Source organism: Danio rerio, chromosome 11, assembly GCF_052040795.2.
Source record: "Danio rerio strain M-AB ecotype USA chromosome 11, GRCz13ab, whole genome shotgun sequence".
Lineage (NCBI taxonomy): Eukaryota > Metazoa > Chordata > Actinopteri > Cypriniformes > Danionidae > Danio > Danio rerio.
In genome coordinates, this window is record NC_141031.1 from 34358897 (window position 1) to 34380496 (window position 21600).

Genomic DNA, 21600 nt, shown 5'->3' on the forward strand with positions numbered 1-21600 from the left:
GAGCTCGGGTGCTCTGATTTCCCCCACAATTCTAAAGACGTGGTGTAGGTGAATTGGGTAAGTTAAATCATCCACAATGTATGTGTGTGAATGAATGTGTATGGATGTTTCCCAGTGATGGGTTGCAGCTGGAAGGGCATCTGCAGAGTAAAACATATGCTGGATAAATTGGCGGTTCATTCCGCTGTGGCGACCCCAGATTAATAAAGGGACTAAGCCGAAAAGAAATTGAATGAATGTTGTATACACTCACCGGCCAATTTATTAGGTACACCTTCCTAGTACTTGGTTGGACGCCTTTTGTCTTCAGAACTGCCTTAATCTTTGTGGCATAGATTAAACAAGGTACTGGAAATATTCCTCAAAGATTTTGGTGCATATTGACATGATCGTATCACGCAGTTGCTGCAGATTTGTTGCTTCCACGTCCATGATGCTAATCTCACCAGGCAACGTTGCGTGAAATTCCCAGTAGATCAGCAGTTTCTAAAATACTCAGACCAGCCCGTTTGGCACTAACACCCATGGCATGTTCAATGTCACTTAAATCACCTTTCTTCCCCATTCTGATGCACGGTTTAAACTGCAGCAGATCGTCTTGACCACTTGATCCACGTGCCCAAATGCATTGAGTTCCTGCCATCTGATTGGCTGATTAGAAATTTGCATTGCAGTTCAACAGGTGAAATAAAGTGGCTGGTGAGTGTATAATTTGTAAAGTTACATCACTTTTCACTTGTTAATCTTTAATCCATCATGCAGCTTTATTTGTAAACATTTTATTTCATATCATATATTAATGTATTATCATAATCATTAAAGCACTGTATTGTAGCTTAAATAATTTACTGTTTATTGCACTTTTATTAGATTATTTATTAGGCTTTTTCTGCCTGTTAAAAGTTTTGTTTGGTTTGATTATGTATGTATTTGTTTTTATGACCATTTATGCATATAGTGAGAATGTATTTGTTTGTTTGTTTGTGATTTTAATCAGGAGTGGACGTGACCTGTGTAAGGCTTCCGGTTTAATGTGCTTGCAGTTATTTTGAGCTGCACAAAAAGAGTCCATTACGCAGCTTTATGTTGTAAACTGTTTTTAAAAATCATATTTTAATCCATTATCATATTCATAACCCCTCTAAATTGTAGCACTAATGCACTTACTGTTATTATGTAATTATTGTTTTTATTTCTAATACGCAAATAAAGCATTTAAGTAATTTATATGGCAATTATAGATTTTTTTAGTTGATTTTAATTCTGCCAACACAAAGTTATGAGAAGCACATGCGAGCCATGCCCACAATGCTTGCCTCTAGTGCGCATGCGCAGATGGTTGACGTGCGCCCAGCGCTGAAGAAAAGGAACGGTCGGCGCCATGCGCTTCCATCACAATCACACGACTTCAGTTCTAAAGTGTCAAAACATAGATGTCCCGGGAATGTGAGATCCTCGCTGTCCCCTCCGTCAACTGTTATGAGAACGGCAGCGGGGGGCCAGCGACACTGTTTGTTTCGTTTTCGCTTGTGGAGACTTGTAGTGAAGTTGCAGCCTGATACTGTAATACAGCGCTGAATCATGGAGGGAAACTCAAGGGAAAGCGAGCGTCTGGAGCGCGAGCGTCAGTTCTGTGAGCTGTGCGGGAAAATGGAGAACCTGATGAAGTGTGGACGCTGTCGCAGTTCGTTTTACTGCAGCAAAGAGCACCAGAGACAGGACTGGAAGAAGCACAAGCGGGTTTGCAAGGAGGCCGACAAACAGCAGCAGCCGGTGGGTGAAGAAGAAGAAGAGCAGCCGAGCGACACTTCAAAACAGTCGAGCACTTCTCAGAGTAACTCTACACTTACGTCACAAGACGAAAAAATGCCAGATTTTATCAAGTCTGCTACAGGCTCTGACACCAAACCGACCCCGGACAGCTCAAAACCTAACGGACAGACGCGCTCCCCCCCTCAGAAACTGGCTACGGACTATATCGTGCCCTGCATGAACAAGCACGGCATCTGTGTGGTCGACAACTTCCTAGGGAACGAGGTCGGACGCAGTATTCTGGAGGACGTGCGGGCGCTTTATCTGACCGGCGGCTTTACGGACGGACAGCTGGTCAGTCAGAGGAGCGACTCGTCGAAGGACATTCGCGGGGATAAGATCACCTGGGTGGAGGGGAAGGAGCCCGGCTGTGAGCGGATAGCGTTTCTCATGAGCCGCATGGACGATCTGATCCGACACTGTAACGGGAAACTGGGCAACTACAGGATCAATGGAAGAACGAAAGTAAGTGGAGTTGTCGTTGCATGACAACTGTTAGTAACTAAGTTACTTAAAAGGTTGTATGACAACATGTGTCATGTCAAGATGACAAGCACTTCTGTAAGGTTAGATTGATTTAATTCTGAAGTCTGAGGAGTTTGGTATTTATTAACCGACTAATCCGAACTTGATATAATACATGAATATACTTCCTATAACATAAGCACATGTCAAAGAGAATGTTATTATGTCTTGCGCTTTCATTCTGCGTTTTGGAAATATGCGGCTTGCCCTGCTCATGGGAACCGCCATATTGAAGTCACATGACCAGCCAGACTGCTGCTGCAGGTAACCATCGTTCAAAACTTGCCATATATTTCTGTATAGAATGAAGCAGATTGAAAAGGAAAAAAAAATGTGAATTGTGACTGAAGCAACATGTCATGCTGAAATGTTTACTTTTTGATGGAAACATCCTTAAATGTTTGGCCCTCAACAATAGAACAATAACAAACATTAACAATATTTAGCATTTAGCACCTTTTACATGACAATGATTTTTTTTTTGCATTGGGGAAAAAAAAAAAAGTTTAAAAAAATCCTATTTCACTTTTACATTACCAGGAGGAGCCATGTGCTACCAACAGGTAAAAGCTGCTGCTCTCTATCCCTCTCTTGGCTGTTAGCTTAGTGCTGCTGAGGGATTGACAGATGTTTGCCTGGCCAATTTGCACTGGTCAATGTTTGTGTATGTACATGGAAGACCAAGGCATGCAACAATACTTGGCTTAAAGAGAAAATTAAAACAACGCAAAAATGCATAAAATAATGGCGACCATAGAAAGAAAGCTGAATCGGACATTTTAGGAGATTAGAAATGCTGGCCAGATGCATTTTTATTTAATCCAAAAAAGAGGACATATGGTCACCCTATTAAATGTTCCTGTATAGTACATGGAAACACAATATATAGTATATATACAATATATATACAATGTATAGTGCACAATACTGGAAAATCTAGCATTGTGATATTTTTATTTTGTGATACATGAATATATATATATATATATATATATATATATATATATATATATATATATATATATATATATATATATATATATATATATATATACACAATTTTTTCGGCCCACAAGGAGGGCTCATCAAGCTATCTGTCACATCATATTTAAAAAAAAAAAACATTTGCAGTGGACAATTAGGTGAACAATCATGTTGCCGTAGTTCATGAGCAATAATATTAGTAAATGTAGAGGAGGGCCTTATAATATATTTTGGGGGAAAGGGGTCTCGGGCAAAAAAGGTTGGGAACCACTGTAGTAGTTAATTACTAGGAGAAGCTTATAATTTGAAATACCCATATCTTGAGAAAGCCAGTTGTTTTGATCTTTGTGTATATATTGTATATGAAATTTCTTACTCAATATTATATAAAAAAATGGATAAATATAATGTTTAAAAATCTATATATCTTACAGGAAAATCTTTTGTGTTTTCCACCTCATCTTAAAATAAGTTTGGATGTGGCATCTGGCGTCATTCACTTTCAGTTATTTTATTCTGTTATTTATTAATCTGCTAATGGCTACCTTTTTTCTGAGTGCAGTAGCTATGAAGTTTTCTTAATCACTTGGAAAGTCACCGGTCAGAAGGTGTGGGAACATATGGTTATGGGATCAGGTTGTAGGCCCACTTAACACGTCTTTGATAGATTATGTTTAAACACCGTGTCACTTTAGATGGGAAGAGGCCTAACCTTTGATCCTCAGGTGATGCAGAGACGTGTCCAAACATGTCTTTCAATTCAAAGTAAATCTTCAGAAATATTATTTAGATGTCATATTAAAAATGAAAGCATGTCTGCTCATCCTTTCGGTTCTTCTTCACAGATGTTGTAAATGTATCACTAGACGTTTTTCAACAGTGGCGTTTAGGACTGCATAATATTGGAAAAGTTTGACATTTCGATATTCTGTTTTGCTGCACTATGAATTTAGTTTCACTAGATGATTTGACTGGCTCTATTTTGAAAGATTTCGTTAATTTAGATTAACTGGGATGACCAATCCTTTTTCAATGCAGTGCATCTGCATAAATTATAATCAATTACAAGCAAAAATAAATAAATAAACAATGGGGAGTCTTAACAGTATTCAAGTCTAGAAATTGGATGTAAAATAACATGGTAATCATGGTATAACTTATGGCTGCATGAATAATCGGGAAAAGATCGAGATTTCGATTTGACCCTACACACGATTTTGAGTCAGCTTTCCTAGGATTAAGCCAATTATATTTTAAGGTCAGGAGAGAAGCATAAAGGCAGATGCACAAGTCTTTACTATGTTTTATATACTTTGCTAAGCAACATAGACACCTCTAAATGGTGTTAAAAGTGTCACATATTGTATTTATAAGGTATAATTCACCCAAAATTTGTAATTTCTGTCTTTAATGTAATGATGTATTCGTGGCCGCAAAATCACACTTGAGCTGATGCACTATTTGTTTACTACCGAGAGGATGTGCGCGTACACACCAATGATGTCTACTTGACCTTTCTACAAAACCTGAATAGACTGAATAACAGGTAATAAAGTTGTAAATAAATAACATTCAGTTTGTTGCACAGAGCGATCGTTTGGTAGCTGCGCGGAAAGTCTGATTTGCATGGATGTTGATCAGCCATGACATCATCTGCAATCAGCAACGAAAGTGAAACCAAAAGTGTCATTAATTTTAAATGATCATATCGCATTTTAGAGTTATGAGTATGACAAGCATTATGTTTTTTCCTTCATAGCGAACACAAGGTGTTGTGCATGAAAATAAATGTTTACTGGGTCAGTTTAACTACTAGTCTATATAATGTTGAATAAAATGCAAGTGGGAATCTGATAATAATAATTTTTTTATTTACCAGTGAAAAAATGGTCTGATAATGCTGTCAATGACAGATTGCAAGCATTTCTCAAACATAATAATTCAACTTTAGAATTATGAATAGTTGTATTGTAATAATGTAATCACTTTGCTGTGCATTAACAGGACTGTTCAATTCTGTTCCAAGTCTTTACAAAATTTAGCATTTTAACCAACAGCAGACCTACACGTAGGCCTAATATTATTATTGTTGTCTTGCCAAATGTTTGAATATAACAATAAATATAGCCTACTTATATTAACCTTTATTTTACATCTACAGAATCGTGAGAAAATTGTGATTTCTTGATTTTAAACAAAAAAAAAATAATTGTTCTAGCCAGAATCGTGCAGCCCTAGTATAAATAATTAACAAATATAATATTTAATATCCAGGGTTCAACGCTAAGGATTTTTTCTACTAGCCCGATCGGGCCAGTAGTTCAGATTTTTACTGCCAAAATTTTCACTGGACCCACCAAACGAAAGATGTTAATAGCAATTTCTTAGCCACATACAATACTTTTAAAATATGTTTCAAAAGCCAAACATAATTGAGTTTGGGGTCAGTTTTATTAATATTTTTCATGTTTTTTTAAAGGAAAATTACTCGGTTCATCAAGTTTATTAAATGTAAGTTTTTTTTAATTGTTAAATTTTTATTACAATTTTAAATAACTGCTTTTGTAATTGTATGCAGTTTCAAATAAAATTATTACTCCAGACATTTGCTTTTATTACTATTTCCATTAATAATAATAACAATAACAATTAATTTTAGAGTTATTTCTAAAGGATCGTGTGATTCTGAAGACTGAAGTGATGAAGCTGAAAATGTATCTCAGTGTTTCCTCTAGGATTTTTTCCAGCTGTAGGGGTAGACCTTTTAAACAAATCTACCAACTACCTATGACATTATTTCAATGACAAATGGAGAAATGTCGTGAGCGCAGTATTACAAGTAGAGATCGCATTTATGCAATAAAAGCATGCAAATCTTTTTGCTTGCGCACCGATTTCCTATGCTTGTGCACAGAACCTCTTGACACCCCCTCAAATATACACTGCTCAAGCACAGATCTTCTTGTGTGCTCTCAAATAAACGCTGCTGAAATGCGATTTAGTGCATTTATGTAGTGAGTATATCTCCAACATTTATTAGATTTGCTAGGAATATTTCTGAATGTCTAAAATAGACCTACAGAGTGGCATTAATGCATCCTGAAGTAAAGTGAAACGGCAAGAATTTCCAGCAAGATAAAGTCACTGTATGCAGAATCACAGACCTTTATCTATAAATAAATTACACTTATGGAAACTGTGTTCATCATAACTGAAAGCCATGTCATGTTTGCTGGCCTCACGCATTACGCACCTGTCAGTCTTTAGTCAGTCAGTCAGCACGTAACTTCAAAGGGTTAAACAAATAACGCAGAGCACTACTACAATTACAGAAAAGTTTGCGCTGTTATAATTCACTTATCTTTTAAATACTTTTTGGTGCAATTATAAACCGCTATTAAAAACAACAACATTGACTGAATGTTTTAAATGAAAAGCTATAATGTAGCCATGGAGGGAAGCATTTTGGTGTGGCGCCCCGCCATGGAAGAATAAATTTAGCGGAAACCATGCATCTTTAAGATCACTGGAGCAAAACATTAAATTAAATGATAAACAACTTTTAAAGTTAGTTTATAGTGCAATAACATTTCAAGAATTTATAATTTGATCTGTATTTATGATGAAATAAATGCAGCCTTGGTAAGCAAGAGAAGCTTATTTTAAAATATTTATCAATTATACTGACCCCAAACCTTTGACCAGTTGTGTATATAATATTTTATAAGTAAAACTGCACTTTAATTTTGACATCCACAGCATAGTCACCAAATAAAAATCAGAGAGGTTAGACTCTCTCATATAGAGCCTTATTTCAGTTAAGTTTTGTAAAATTATTTCTATTAAATTAATCAATCTATTAAAAAAACGTTGGCTAAAATTATGCATTATAGGCGTAAATTATATAGAGAAATAACAGATGAACTGAGACTACATCAGATCATGAAGCAGATCAATGTTGATCTTTCTTTCGAGCTGCATTGCGCAAATGAACAAAACAATTGGCCTAACACAAAATATTATTAGATTAAAATATGGAAAAATTATCAGATGGTAACTTTTCCTAACTGATGAACAGTTCTTGTTATTATTTCAGCCTGCTTTCACTTTCGTAATAGACATGAAACGCACATTTGCTGGTGGGAATGACATCTCGCCCTACTCATCCTTCTCTCTTCGTATAGCCATATATATGGTTATTACACAATCATAAGACACTGTGATATAGCCTGGTTCATTAGTTCATTGGACCTTTTTGTTTTCTCACTACAATCGATTAGCTCAATCGACCAGAGACCATCTCATTCAGGCAATCTCGGACCGATTGATTTTGCGCGGATCCGAGCAACCCTGAAAATATCCTAAATGGAACCTCGCGATGAAACTGAAGACTCTAGATATATGCACCATCAGGTTTCTCCCCCAGATTCAATTGTTCTTGAACTTTCCAGACACACAAGTAATGTCAGGCTGACCGTTTTTTTTTTAAACAGGAGCTTCCTGTGGAGCCACAGGCTGTTACTGATAGTGCAGTTGTGAGTTATCCATGACCAGCATGGCTCTCATATTTCCCCAGGTCAGGGGAACGCCTGTGACCACCAGCTGCTATCAGGCGTACCCAACGCATGCACAATGTTTGGACAAACCTCCAAGCTCTCAGAGTTGAAGGAAACATCACCTTTTCCTTTTTGTTGTAAACGCACGCACATTTGTTGACTTAGAGGAAATCTGCGACATTCAGGCTATCATTATGCATAGGTTTTAGGGCTGCACCATACTACTGGAAAAGTCTGACATTGTGATATTTTGTTTTCAGCAATATGAATACAGTTTCACCAGATAGCTTGAATGGATCTATTTGGGGAAAAAATCTTGAATTTAGATTGATTTGGGTGATTTTAAGGGTGTGAATCATGCATAAATAAAATAATTGCAAGCAAGAATAATAATAATAAAGTCAAATAAACAGTGCTTTATGGTTTTTCCATAGTGTCAAACTGTATTCAGATGCAGAAATTGAATGATGAAATGTAAAATAATGCTGTTATAGTCTTCATTGCATTCATAATTCAGTAAAATTATTCCTCTTTAAAGTTGTCAATTTTTCTGCCTTAATGCTTTAAACTCTCTTAAAATGCCTTTTAATTGCATGCAAATGATCAAGTTTTACTCTGTTGTGGTTATGCTTTGCAATGACTCCTAAATCTCATGTATTCTCAACTGTTGTGCTGATCAACTATAATCCCAAATCAGTATTGCATATCCTGCAATGTGAGTATTGCAGACGCACACATTGTGATTTCAATGCTTAAACAATATATTATGCAGCCCTAATAGGTTTGTACAATTATTTATTTATTAAAATATATAAAATCTTTACATTTTAGGTTTTTTTGGGCTCATTAAAGTTTGAAAGGTGTCTTAAAGACAAACTGTTCCCAAACTGTGTCTGGAGGAGTGTGTGTTCTTTTTTTACATGCACTCCCTGTACACCACAGCAAGCCATCACAAGCTTGCATTTCGATCAGTCACGTACACCATGTTCAGACTGTCAATAAAAAGACATTGCATTATAAAGCATAAATTAATAATTAAGACATTTATTTACTGCCTTTTAAGCAGCGGTGTTTTCATGACTAAAGGAAAACATGCTTAATAAAAGGAAAGTTTACTTTAATATAAAAACGCACTCAATGGATTATAAACTTTTATGACTTCTTTTTCTGTTGAACACAAAAGAAGATATTTTGTAGAAAGCTGAAAAGTAGTAGGACCTCCAGGAAAAGCAAATAATGTTTAAGTTAACAGTTACACGTTTTCAGCTTTTGTGTTCAACAGAAGAAATAACCTCAAACAGGTTTGGAACAAGTAAAGGTTGAGTAAATGACAACTAAGGCTGCACAATATGTCGTTTCAGCATTGATAACACAATGTGTGCATCCGCAATAGCCATATCGCAAGATACTCAATGTTGACTTTGAATTACAGTTCACCAGGAACTACAGAATTGTGTTTAATTACTGTATTTATTACTGCACACAATTTATACGGGCTCATGTGCGGTTCAGTTGGCCAGCCCTAACCTGGTTGGAAAAGGTGTGCTAGTGCTGGGAATGGTTGGGTTTTGGCGCAATACGCTTGTCGTGTGAGTGCAAAGTGTGCCTGAGCCCGAAACTGAAGATGCAACATCACTATTATGGCCCATTTCCACTGAGTGGTACAGTACGGTACGGTATGGGTCACCTTTATCAGACTTCCACTGCTTAAATGGTACTAATGGTACTGTTTTGGTGGACGTGGTGTACGACAGAAAGTTTCGGTCAGCGTCATTTTCGCTCGAGAAAAGTCTGCAGTGAAGCTGTTTGGGTCGTTCACATATCATATAAAAAGCACTTCTCACTGAACAGATGCTACATACTTCTGTATAAATGTTTATTACTAACTTTTCTATGTACATGAGTTGATTATAACTGCAATTCAATGACAGTGTGAAATAGCCTACTGTAACATCTGTAATTGTATAAAATAAATACATAAATGCAACATATATGATCACATATAGACCCTTACAGTCTCCTATATGTTATCAACTACAGAAAAATGACACACAGCATACATTTAGTCCTTATTTAGGTTCAAAAAGAACATGCAACATATAGCCCACAGTCAGTGAAAAAACCTCTCATCTGTGTCTTTAATCTTCAGCAGCAAATATGTAGCCTCTGTTAGAGAACAATAACATCATTCTCATAATAGTTCATAATAGTTCAAAAGGTGATGATAATAATAGTTAAACATAGCAGTTTGTTTCCGTTTACTGAAAAAATAATGTGCTCCTTTTTTCCGGCTTCTTTGTTTTTTTGCTTATTACTTGCGTTTGTCAGTTTCTGACAGGATCGGGTTTTAAAAGCACATCAATAATCAAGCGCACATTATTATCATCAGCCCAAGAAGGTTGTTATTTCAGATATAAACGTGCGGCTCGCGCTTTAGACTGGCGCATAAAAAAACTACGGGGCACAGGGTAAATCTGCTCTTCTTCTTGGCTTTGTGGCTGTTCATCAAGACGACGACAAGGTTTGTTTGAGCTAGGGTCGATCATGGCTCGTCATTATGTATATATGATCTTGCGGTAATCTCTCGGCTTTGTATTTAAAACATGACGGTTCCTTTGTTTTCATTCTGGCTCGTTGCATGAGCGAATGACAAACTATACCTATAGTGTTCAGCGGCGCTTCTCGCTCCGTCTTTTGGTATCTTTGGTACACTTTGCAAAGGGTGCCGAAAAAGTGGTACGGTACAAATCTGTACCTGAGTACTGTTATACTCCACAGAAAAAAAACAGTCAAATAGTGCTTTTCAACTATTTTGTGAAGCCGTATTCATATCGCAGTATATATTGCAGAAAAAATATAATGTCGCAATATCAGATTTTTCCAATATCGTGCAGCCCTAATGACAACAGAATTTTCATTTTTGGGTGAACTATCCCTTAGAGGTAAAATGTTGTTATTAAGTGTGCATAATAGGGCTGAACAATTTATCATTTGAGCGTTGATATTGCAATATATGTATCTACAATAGTCACATCACTGTTTATTATTATCTATTAAAGATTAAAAGATAAATATATTACTAAATGTATTTATTTTTGTACTATATTTTCCAATGATGACCATGTTATTTTACAATTGATTGTTCAATTTCTGTCCTGAAAAACAATAAAGCCTTGTTTGTTTATTTATTTATTTTTGGTTGTAGTTTATTATATTTAATGCAGATGCACTGCATAGAAATACACTTGATCATCTCAGTAGATCTAAATGAATGAAATCTTATTAAGTTATTCAAATTATCTGGTGAAATTTTATTCATATCGCAGTAAATATCACGGTAAAACAAAATATCCCAATGTAAGATTTTTTCAATATCGTGCAGCCATGATATGCATTATGACTATATAGTAATAAATACATATGCTTTGCACGGTATGTTACAGTGTGAATAGCAGAAGGCTTGATGGGAGGTGATAGATAGCACTTCCTGTGACTGCATATTTTTTTATTGTCATTGTGATGATCGCAGATGTAAAGCAGGACAGTTCAGGATGCTCAGCAGGCATATGACATTGACTCAGCCGGAGGGAAAGAGCCTGTTACATAAAACACAATGAACGGATAATATGTTTGTGTTTTGTATTGATATTAAGCTGTGAGTGGGCTTTGTGGTTTGTCAAATGATAGAGGATCAGAGGCAGAAAATATGCGTGTATACAGTCGGTGAGGCCGCAGATGGTGTAAGGAAAGGAGATGAGTTGAGAGAGAAGTGAGAACAGGAACGAAAGATGATGTTTGTTATGAAACAACAGAGCAGGGGCCTTTATGGTAATGTCGGCTGGACTAACTTAGGGTTGCAGGAGCTGTGTTGAGTCGACAAAACCAAAGCAATTCAAACAGGCAGCTTCAATCCTGAGAAAATGGGAGCGCGTGTTTGATGTTAGTAGGTCCACACAGAATATAGCCCATTATTGGGTCTGTTTATTTGCTTTTATGATTAAATGCATATATATGTATTAAGTTTTTATATTTATTTCAGTAGAACTGTTGAATCACATGCACCTTTTTATATGATTTATATAGGGCTGCATGATGTTGAAAAAATCTGACATTGCAATATTTACTTTTTGTGCCATAAATATTGCAATATATTTACAATTTCACTGGTTGACTTGAAAACTACCGTTTAGAAAGACTGTATTAATTTAGAATGATTGAGATGAGTTTGTAGGGAAGTAAATCATGCATAAAATGTAAAAAATTACTGGCAAATACATAAAAGCAAAGATAAAAGTGAAATAAAGTGTTTTATGATTTTTGGTGCAGTCAGGTAGAGAACTGGAATAATCAAATGTAAAATAACCCAGCAAAAGTTTTTAATGAAGAATCATTTACATTTTTTATACAGTAAAGTTACAAACAGTAAAATGTATTGTGCCTAAATACTTTGAACTCTTTGAGGCCTTTAAACAGTGTGGAAATGAAAAAAACATTCGCCTCATTTTGTTAAACACAATTTTCATGTGTTCTGTTTTTCCTAGTGAACTATAATCATAGACAACATTGCACATTCTGCAGCATAGGACGATATTCCACATTGCAATATTGTTGATGAAACAATATATTGTGGAGCTCTAGTTTATATTCAATACAGTTTGTAAACTAATATTTTCTGTCTTTTAGTAGATGTATTTTATGACAGAATTTTGTGTGATTCTAATTGGATTTGCATTGCAATCAAACCTTGAAAATGTTAAATATTTAGAAGTAAATATTTATTTATTTATTTATTTATTTCATATGTTAAGCTTTTAGATACTACACTATCATTACTATTACTATCATTCCAGATTAATTCACAGATTTTTATTTATTTATTTATTTATTTTTATTTATTTATTTATTCATTTATTTAATGTGTTAAATTTTAGATACTACACTATCCTTAGTATTACTGTAATTCCAGATAAATCCACAGATTATAATTTTTTTTTTCTTTCATAATTCTGTGCAGAAATAGCTAAAATTTTCCGTCTGGCCCTGGGCATTAGTAACTATCCAACATTAAAAAAATTTTGAATTATACATATGCTGCAATTAAAAGAGAGTCAGGATGAAAAACTGCTGGAGATTTGGAAATGATGAAGAATTTAAGCACATTTGCAATAGGTATGACTATGAGACGATAACCGTTTTCAAGATATACCGTGGTTTGGAAAAGTCAAGCTTTTAAAAACGCCAAAATTTTCTGCTGTACTGTCCCTGCGGTATATGTAAGATTTTTTTTATTTTTTAGGACAACAATATTGCCAGCAGAGAAGATATCCAAAGATGCCGTTTTAAATAGTAAATAAATCTGTTTTTGACACCAATGAAGATGACACAGCAGAAGTCAGTGATTTATTTAAATTGTTTATCCTGACTTTTTTGTTTTGTTTTAAAATATTTAAAATGTTTCTCAAAATAAAATATATTGATCAATAAAATTTTAGTTTTTTTCCCCAGACATTTAAAAGAAATATATTTTAGAGCAGTAATCCTGTGAAACCATGATATTTTTATCCAAGGTTATCATACCGCTAGAATCATATACATGCCCATGCCTAATTTACACAGCCAGATTAATGTTGCTGTTTATGAAAGAATATATCTTTGTGTGCATTTGTACAGTTCTTTTTTATGTCGTAGGCAGCACTTCATTTGGAGCAAGCAAAACTGGGGAAGTGGACTTATTGCAAGAGATGTCACTGCTCTGACCTTTATGTTTAGCTTACTTTAGTTCTGTCAAAAACATACAGTGCATGCTGTGTAGTAAATAAATGACTATCAATCTGGTTATTTTATTGTGTTAAACATGTAGCATGTACTGCTTGATTTCTGAAATAAGAAACCATGATCTCTTTTTCTAAAGAACAACTCAAAATGAAGCGAGTGCACTCTGAAATTCATTTATAGCTCTAGCTGAAAGAAGAATTCTTTAATAAAGAAGCAGAATAGGCATGAAATATACTCAAAATTCAATCACAATTAAATTGATGATTCTCAGTGTTAATCAAATCAGAAAATCTCTTGCTGTCTTCTGCAAGGATTTTGTGTGTGTGTGTGTGTGTGTGTGTGTGATTTTATAAATATTTGTTATTGCCTGTCATTGGTCAACCTCCCGCCCGGCCCCCTTTTGGGTGTCAGGGTGAAGAATGTGTGCCGCAGTACAAAACAATGAATCGCTGAACGGTCATGTTTACATTACGTGACCAAAGATACTCTGGCACTGGGTCAGAGCGGGCTGTTTTTGAGCGTATTCGTTAAAGCAGCCCATTCCCTTTGGAAAGTCCCTCCTCACCGGGAAGGATGTATAATATTTCTTTGCGTCTGCATCAATGTTTAGTTGCATGCTTTTTGTTTTTGTTCCCTTATGTCAGGAAACCTTGCGTGCCACCAGCAGGGTTCTTATGAGGTTGTTTTTTTTAAAGGCGGAAATCTGATGAGGCATGAGGCAACCACAATGAGGCATGATTAGATTTTTTTGGCCAAATTTTAAGGGTTTATGTATGAATATGTGTGTTTACTTATTTATGAGTGTTTATTTATGCTGTACAGTTGACGTCAGAATTATTAGTCCTCCTCTTGAATTATTAGCAATCAGGGCCGGAGTGGGACTCTTTTTCAGCCCTGGAGTTTCAAGCCTCAGACCGGCCCACCTCAGTTCACCACTGACTATATTAAAATAAGGTTATTTCCAATTCAGTTTCTAATTACACTATCACGTCTTTTTTTGAGAAAACAGCTCTTTTAGAACTTCAAATGTTCAACAACCCTTACAGTATTATGTCTTAACAATAAAAATGAAAAAAAAAAAAAATTGTTACTCAGACAAGGACTGAAACCAGGTTGGCCGCGTCATAATCTAACGTACTAACCACTGCACCACAACAGCTGTACGTTTAATGGTGACTTATCTAATTATATGATCATTAACCTGCATCCTGCTCACGAGGCTACGAGAAAATAGATAAAAAGAGCAGAGCTGCGGTAAAATAATGAATAAGAAGGCTGTGGTCAAGTAAATAAAGAAATTATTTTTAAAAAGTGTGACTGCTGAGACCAACCGATTCTGGAACTAGGGACACCGGCCCTCGCGGCCAAAAAACGGACCGGCCCACCGGGAATTCTCCCGGTCCTCCCGATTAGCCAATCCGTGCCTGTTAGCAATCCATATATTAATTTTCCCAAAAAAAATTTTAACAAAGATTTCTTCAACATATTTCTAGACATAATAGTTTTAATAATTAATTTATTTTATCTTTGCCATGATGACGGTAAATAATGTTTCACTAGATATTTTCAAGATGCTATTATAGGTTGTTTTCAATTACGTGGTTCTGGTGATGCGAGAAATTCAGATGGACGGCGGGAAGTAAAAACTGAATGAGAGACGTAGGGGAAAGTCCATATTTTTGCGATTTATGCCATATTGCAAAGGACATATGAATATAAAATAACCACATATGTAGGGCATGATCCTTATGAAAACTGTCATCGAGATGAGAGATACTGTTTAAGCTATTACCTTACATGAAAAAATACTAACGCTATAGTAAAAACTATAGTGTTTGGAAGCATACTATAGATAATTACTTGAATTAAGCTGTCTTAGTAATTATATTGTTGCTTTAGAAAAAACAAATTAATTGATAAGCTTCGGTTTTCTACAATAACGTTATAATTATACACCATCACAACGCACCACTGTTTACACTAAGGTTAAAGTTTTTATTACGGTTTTTTTAATAGTGGTATGAACCTACATTGGTCTAATGGTTTGGTTACGATTATCATGCCATCGATTTGGTTCAAATTGAAATCTCGCTTCATCATGGTGCACTGACGATGCTTTCCATACACAGTTTTATATTTTTTCACAGCACAGCTATTCTTGTATTAAAATGTATAAATATATTTATACATTATGAGCATTTATAGCAAATAAATAAATAAATATAAATATCCCGCTCGCTTTCTGAGCCTTGTCTAGCAAGTTCTTTCTTAAACCCCTTTGATTGGTCACACTCAACAGAAGGGGCTGTGATTGGCTCTTATCTCTGCTGACTCGTGTCTGAATTCAGAAGTATTGCTGTAACAGCCGAGAGGAGAGGTAACGTCACGCCAGCAGTTCAAATGGGCCCTAGTGAGAGAGAGAGAGAGAGAAATAGAGTTTACTTTCATTCTCTCAATTGCAGTAAAACAGGGGCTTCTCCTATATGTGTCAGTGAAAGACTGTCCAGCAAAGACACTCGCAGTGAAATTGTACACAGTTTCAGCGTTCTTAAGTAGTTGGAGCATTATTAAATACTCGCGCTCGCCTCCCTCACCATAGTAAGCTACAGCGATATAGCGCATATGAGATAAATGACATCAGTACATAATGACCGGTTAGGATTATTAGTTAACTGATACCGAATTGTCCTCGTCTGCATCGTGGTGCACTGAAGAAGCAAATAATTTTAACACCCCTATTTATTAGTTTACTATGCTACAGTATTCAGTAGCATTGAAAGAGTTTATACACTTTATGTGGTTCAAAAACACGCTTATTATAAATTACTATAGTTTTTCCTCATGCGGATATCTTTCAGGCATCACAAAATAACAGATGAAAGCATACAAAAGCATGGATGTATAGTGATTATTACTCTTCATTTATTAATTTTTGTTAGGGAGACAAAAATAATAGTGACAGATGCTCCACAATAATAACTACCGTGTAGTTTTGTCGCAAGGGTATCATTTGTTTTATATTTCTGTTGAAGAAATTGCCATCAACAAACATTCAACGCTGCTGTACATAGACATTAACCTTGCGGCTGAAACGCCAGTAAAAACATGGTTTTGCAAAACAAGACAGAGTTCATTGCAGCAAATACCTGGCAGGTCACGTTATTCTCTATGGATTTTGAAGTGTGGCCGTGTTTGTATCTGATTATTACATATAGCTAGGCCTGTACATTATCTTTATTGGTGCTGTCAAGCGAATTATCATCTTCAAAAATGTTTGTACGTATGGATGTATTTAAAAAATGTTTATTACATGCCACCTTTTCTTCTGCTTTTAAGCCAGTTTCTTGAACTTTCCCTCTTTTATAAGCAAAAAAATTTGAAAGTTTTTTTTAAAGAACTTCGGCATTTCTTATTTTGGCCAATTTAAACCATTATAAACAACACAAAACAAAAACATTTTTTTTGTTCTGATAGCGATTCCTATGCTGAAGAATCACTGCCCTTCATCTGAATTTCGTGCGTCATCAGTCATGTCATGTGAAACAACCTATTCAGCTTGAAGTGCAATTTAAAGACTTAACTTGGATAATTAGGGTAATTAGGCCAATCATTGTTTAACAGTAGTTTGTTCTGTAGACAATCGAAAAAAAAAAATATTGCTTTAAGGGGGCTAATAATATTGCCCATAAAATCGTTAAAAAACAAAACAAAATCTGCTTTTATTCCAACTGAAGTAAAAGAAATAAGGTTTTCTCCAGAAAAAAAAAATAGAGGAAATACTGTGAAAAATTCCTTGCTCTGTTAAACATCATTTGGGAAATATTTGAAAAAGAGAAAAAAAGGGGGCTAATAATTTTGACTTGGACTGTATATGATTTTTTTTTTTTTTTTTGCAATTGTGTGCTCTTACCTGAATTTTGCCCATTTTTAATCAGCTTACACTTCTATGCATTCCTTGTCTCTCAGACCTGTGTGCTGTCTTAGCTTTTTCCTCAAGGTGTTTATTAATGGTGTAGTGTGGTGTCAGTCTGCTTGAGTCTCAGTGCTTGAACAGCAGTGCAGCTGCACGCTCTGCACGTAGCTGGACTATTAGAACTGTCTGTCTGGCTAAAGTCCAGCAGCTGAGTTTTATATCAGCTCTGCATTGCTGACTGGAAGAGACGGCAGCAGGTCAAGACCATACGCAGCAAACATAGGGAAGAAAGGACACATTGTAAACCCAAGAGGGCGTCTTTCCAGGAAAACAAATCACTGTTATTGAGCTGTGTTTAAGTATATGATGACCATTATTATTATATGTATATAATGATTGGCTGTAAATTTATTTGTTAAAAAAATGAACATTGCCTTTTTTGCTCATCGTGTTGAAGGTGTTGCTTTGTAATTTATATAAACATGAAATCTGATATGCAGCACTGTGACCTTTTTAAGTGAGCAGCTCAGCATTTTCAGTGTTTTAGAGGATTTAGATCGGTTTGCAGTTAATGCTGCTCCATCCCTGCAACTGAGTTTTAGTTACTTGCATCCACTTAGAGTTCCATGATACCTTCCCATGTTTGTAATGCATATTCTTTAAAAATCTGTTTTCAACAAAAGAGAAGCACTTCAAAAGAGAAACATCTCAAGTTTTCTATCAAAACAAACAAACAAACAATGGTTTAATGTTTTAAAAGCAGAAAGAAAAAGAACTAAATAAACATTCTTAAAAATAAAATGGTAATTATAGTGTTGTTATATTCAACATTTGCTACAACAACATCAGTAATAATAATAATAATAATTAATATTATTATTTTCATAATAATTACATTGTTAGTGTTTAGTATTATATTTCTCTTAATTTACTATTTGGTTAGACGATAATAATCAAAAATAAGAATAATAATAATACAAAATTCCAGTTGACTTTGTTTGCCCGATTTGTCAGATTGTGCCAACTAAAATTCATAATTTCATATTGGAAAATAACTTCTGATAGAGTATGCATCAGAGCAGCTAGAACATTCTGTTTAACATTAAAAAAAAAAAAAAATATATATATATATGTATATATATATATATATATATATATATATATATATATATATATATATATATACATGATGTGACAATTGCCTGCATGTGGTTTCCTTTACCATTTTCTATGGCATCTCTCATAACTAGACGATCATCAACCGTTTTCTCGGATGATGACAAACGAACAAACTATTGCTGCTGCTCATTGTTGTTGTGCTGTGTTTGTCTGAGGTAACTAGTCTACAATTATTACTGAAATGTGTATCTTTCATAAAAAGTGTGAAGCCGATTGGTTAGTTTTAATTACATGAGTCGTGGTGTGATTGCATTATTTGACAAAGTTCTGATGCTTTTCAACTAAGTGTACCTGGACAATGTGCGATCGTCACGTGTGCGCTGTTTCCTCAACATGTGCGCATGTGTGCTCCCATGCACTCTCATGTGCACGTCGTGCCATACATGGCCTCCATTGGAAATGACGAACTTGCACCCTAAGCATATCGCCATTGCTTCCAAGGCGCACGCAGAGCAACCACATTTAAACAAAACTTATTTATCATTATTGACAATGGTGTTTGGTCAATATATACTGATACTGATTTTATCGCCAGCCCTATGTTTTTTTTATTAATTTATTTTTTATTATATGATTGTAAAAATAGTTTTTATGTGCTAGAGAGAGATTACTAAATTTATTTTTGGAAATGCTTAAAGCACCTGCCACACTAATGAAAATTACAACCCTCTTTTGCCACTATTGATTAATGCAATCTCAAACCTCTTTTAACATCATTATTGGTGAACATTTCAAGTCTAATAATAAAGTGTATTGCCCACAACCATGTTGAAATACACACACACACAGTTAAACACTGATTGAAATGCTTTTTGTCTTTTGGTACTATGGCATGCATCCACTCCATCTCCTTCACCCTCGTCTGTGGTCATGCATCTTTGCAGGCGATGATGAGAGACTGCCGGCATGGCATCCTGACGCAAAACCCGCTGCACAATATTAATGCCTGCCATCCACATCCACCCACCCCCTTCCTCGCCTGGTTGTTTTCTCAACCCAGCATGCCCTGCGTGCTGTATACTCTCTGACGCAGTTGGCTCCCACCTGAATGATTGAAGCACCGTTGAGCGATTTCACCCTTATCTGCTCCAGCCCATTCACGTGGGGGGCTCGCAGATTGCGTCAATGCCCTCAGCTCGCTTTTTTGTCCCGGCTTGTCTGTCTTTTCCTCTCCCCCTATATCCCCTTGCCTAAAGCACACACTCACGCTCTTCCCCCTGCAGCCTTTGTTTACGTTGTCCCGAGCTTTTGCACCTGCCGCCAGGGAAAACAGTTCAGGTTGAAATGTCGTCACATGTATTGTGATCAATCGTGCATTGCGTGCCATTGCACTCGGCTGGAAATGCCTATCTTTTAAAGCAAAGGCTGAACATTTTAATTCCAGATGAGTTTAACAGGGGAAAAATAGATAACAATAGCTAACGTCTCACTGACTGGTCCTAGCTTGGCCTTTCCGTGACTCCTGCATTCCTTGTCTTCCACTTGAGATGAGTGATTTACAACCAGTCACACCCTAGCCCCGCTAACGCTTATGTCGTTGTTGGAAAAAAGTCCTCATGTATACTCGCTTTGAGTTTTTTTTTAATTTCTCCGCATGTGTTGCTTTCCTCTGCTCTCGTCTTTTCTCCGGGAACGATGATGCTGTTTCACTGGAAATCTAATATCGAATTATAGACTTCAGGAAGCTGGGGAGGAGAGATGTTAAGGGAGGGTTATGTAGTGCTTGTTTGAAGCTTTGTGTTATTGTGAGTGAAAGGGTGTGTGTCTGTTAGGACCGTTAGTGTTCACATTTTTTTTTTTACAGCTTTGTTTGTGTCATGGATTTGTGGCCTTGGTTTACATACTTGGCAGGTCGCTGTTTGTGGGAGGTACTAGTCTGGGATTGGCTGGAATATATGTGATTTCTGTTATTTATTTTCTTAAATCATAGCTTGACAGAATATATGGTGCAGGGATAAAGTACATTCAGGAGGTTGTTATTGCAGAAATAAGCTAGACAGGCTTGTATAAAGCCTCGTACACAGTGGGGGACTTTTGCTTAGCATTTTTTGACACCGCATTCAAACCAAGCAATTTTTACAGGTGATGAGCAGCGTGAACATACAAAATCACCCCCTTACTTTAGATTGTACTTAATGAACTTACAAGTCTTAAAAAAGACAAGTGAAGTGAAACTGACCATTGAGTCCTTTTTGCTACTCTCTATAAAGCACCTTTCTGCTGACATTAAGCCTAATCAAGTTGAGCTTTATTCTCATTTTGCTACATGTGTGGACATACAGAGGAACAAAATGTTGTCTCATAGGACTATGGTGCCACATAAATTAAGTATATATACAAACACAACACTGGACAACCTATGCTAACAACAAACCTATGCATAACTAACATTTACTACAAGATACTTAACTATACACACAATGGCCCATTTTCACAGAGTGATACGGTTTGGTTTGATATGCTTTTATAACTCTTTCTACTGTCAAAATTAAAAAAATAAAAATAAAAAAAGCAAATCGTACCATATCACTTTTTGGGTACTCTTTTGAAAGGGTACCTAGCACAACAAAAGGGTACCAAAAGGTGTAGCCAGACGCGCAGCTGAACATTATTGGTTTACAGTAGGGCTTTAACGATACACCAAACCCACGATTCGGTTCGTATCACGATTTTTGACCCACGATTCGATTCGTATCACGATTTTTTATTTTATTTTTTGGGGAAAAAAAAGATTTTTAAAACTATTTTTAATTAAATAACATTTGAAAAATCTTTATAAACTAAACATCAAAGAACAATATTGACTATGCAAATTATTAACAATATAAATAGCCATATATAAAATAAATAAATAGC

General features: G+C 35.7%; 1 protein-coding gene and 1 long non-coding RNA gene across 3 annotated transcripts in view; one reads left to right on the forward strand and one right to left on the reverse strand.

Moving 5' to 3' along the window:
* LOC137496713 (uncharacterized) overlaps positions 1 to 21600 on the reverse strand; it is a 473958-nt gene that overhangs the window by 10179 nt on the left and 442179 nt on the right. The window lies entirely within an intron of this gene.
* The window catches only part of egln1b (egl-9 family hypoxia-inducible factor 1b), a 45368-nt gene continuing 25109 nt past the window's right edge, over positions 1342 to 21600 (forward strand). Inside the window, exon 1 of one of the 2 annotated variants that reach the window (XM_087272209.1) lies at positions 1342 to 2277. In XM_087272209.1, the coding sequence (XP_087128335.1) occupies positions 1582 to 2277 (696 nt within the window). In that variant the 5' untranslated portion in view covers positions 1342 to 1581. The remainder of the gene's footprint in view (positions 2278 to 21600) is intronic. The other variant, NM_001002595.2, reaches the window with a different exon arrangement.